The 1,848-nt window shown below is 36.1% G+C and overlaps 1 protein-coding gene across 1 annotated transcript in view; it reads left to right on the top strand.

The window, feature by feature from the left end:
* Nucleotides 1–14: 14 nt before the first annotated feature.
* The window catches only part of TMTC1 (transmembrane and tetratricopeptide repeat containing 1), a gene marked incomplete at its 3' end in the record, with an annotated part of 117,694 nt that continues 115,860 nt past the window's right edge, over nt 15–1,848 (top strand). The window contains exon 1 of the mRNA XM_010287917.1: nt 15–188. Within this exon, the coding sequence (XP_010286219.1) occupies nt 33–188 (156 nt within the window). The remainder of the gene's footprint in view (nt 189–1,848) is intronic.

Here is a 1,848-nt window from a genome sequence, read left to right as displayed (position 1 = left end):
TTCCCTACAGGTTAAACATATTGCTGGCTGGTATGAACCCCTTCTATTTCCACGCAGTGAATGTAATTTTACACTGCCTAGTGACTCTTGTGCTGATGTACACTTGTGACAAAGCTGTGTTCAAGGACTGTCGACTTGCTTTTGTCACGGCGCTGTTCTTTGCTGTGCATCCCATTCACACTGAGGCTGTAAGTATGTGACACACACAAAAAAAACGGTGACACAGAGGCTAAAAATAAATGCATACTTTAAATTTTTTTTTTTAAAGAAACCTCTGACTCATTAAGAATATGGTGTGATTCTTGCAGTGGAGGAGCAAAGGTGAAAACATACCATGATTAAAGTAATTTGCAGGAGTCATTAAGAAAAAAGTGTATTCATACTTGCCATCTTTGTGCTCTGGCACTAAATTCTAATTGACGGTCCTAATCAGTGATGCCAGGAATAAATGGGCAGTCATTCAGCTGGTGAAAATGTCAAGTTTTCTGAAACCAAAGGCCATGCTGTCCTGCTGGGACATTGTTGCATGCCTTCAGTCATCTCCTGTAGTCATCAATTTAAGGGAGGAAAAGTGAAGGGAGCATGAGTGTGTATTCTGGATGAGATCTCTCAGATAGAGGTGATGTGACCCATGGATTAATTTATATTGATTTCAGTTAAAAGCTAGGAGTATCATCTTCAGAAAAAAACTTGTTAGCTTAATAAACGTCATGGTAAGTTTACAGAGCAACAGCTCGTATTGGACATTCTTCTGTTTTTTATAAGGAAACATTTAAAGACATATTCATGCTACAACTGCAGTCTGTTAGCGCGGGGAGGTAATTCTGTAGATAAAATGAGTCTTGCTGTCTTTGAGAAGGAAATGCAATGCCTAGCTATCTGTACTTAAAAAAAGAAATGCACTCGTAAGCTGAGAGACCACTGACATCACACACTCTAGTTAGGAGCCTTTGTAAATGAGCAAGGCTGCCATGGCTGAGAACTTTTGAAGAGAGATTACCTTAATAACAAAAAGCCACGAGCTTTACAGTTACTCCCTGTGCTGTCTCGTGTGAACTAATCAGCTAGGCTCCTTTTGATAATACAGCTTTATATTACAAGGGAGGTTCTAGAAGAGGCACTCTTTGAATTTATTTTTGTCTGGGTCAGAACTTAAAAAGGTTAAAATAAATGCCAGAGCACTGAATATAGCTTAATTATGTAATCTCAAAAGAGACGAAATTTCAAAGGGCCTTTTGTTTGCTTTATGGGCAATTTTTAGATCTTTATGAAATAGAATATTGAAATAGTTTGTAAAAAGAGTGTTTATACATTCTTCTTCAGTATTCCCCTTCTTATAAAAAGATTTGGTTAATTAATATGTAGTAAAAAACTCTTATAAACTCAGATTATTCAGAAAGAGAATAAATTACATACCACTATCACTTTTTGGTGATACAGTTCATTCAAATATTAATTATTAACTCTTTCCTATGTAATAAGTCTTCTCCAAGGAGTTGTTCTTTCATTAGTCTTTTTCTTCAATAAATCTCAGTTCTGGGAGTTGGATGTGTTTCTTATTTGAGCCTTATACAAAATTAATCAGATCCCTAAAACTGGCATTTCTTTATGCAACTTTATTAATATTTTAATAAGAAAGTAAAGAATGACTTAGCTGTTGGCTTACTCATTTGTTTTGCCAAGCGAGAAATGCAGCAGGCAAAACTGCGCATATCCTACTCTAGCCAAGTAACATTTACTATATTGAGGGAGGATAACACTGAAAGATAAAAAGCTTAAAATAGTAGCAGTTAGCATGGATCAGTCACTGAATGCGCATGCCTTTTTATATATGTGCTTTTACACCTG

This window comes from Phaethon lepturus, unplaced genomic scaffold (genome assembly GCF_000687285.1).
Source record: "Phaethon lepturus isolate BGI_N335 unplaced genomic scaffold, ASM68728v1 scaffold13510, whole genome shotgun sequence".
NCBI lineage: Eukaryota > Metazoa > Chordata > Aves > Phaethontiformes > Phaethontidae > Phaethon > Phaethon lepturus.
The sequence above is the reverse complement of the archived record's forward strand: the minus strand, read 5'-3'. Positions and strand labels throughout refer to the sequence as shown.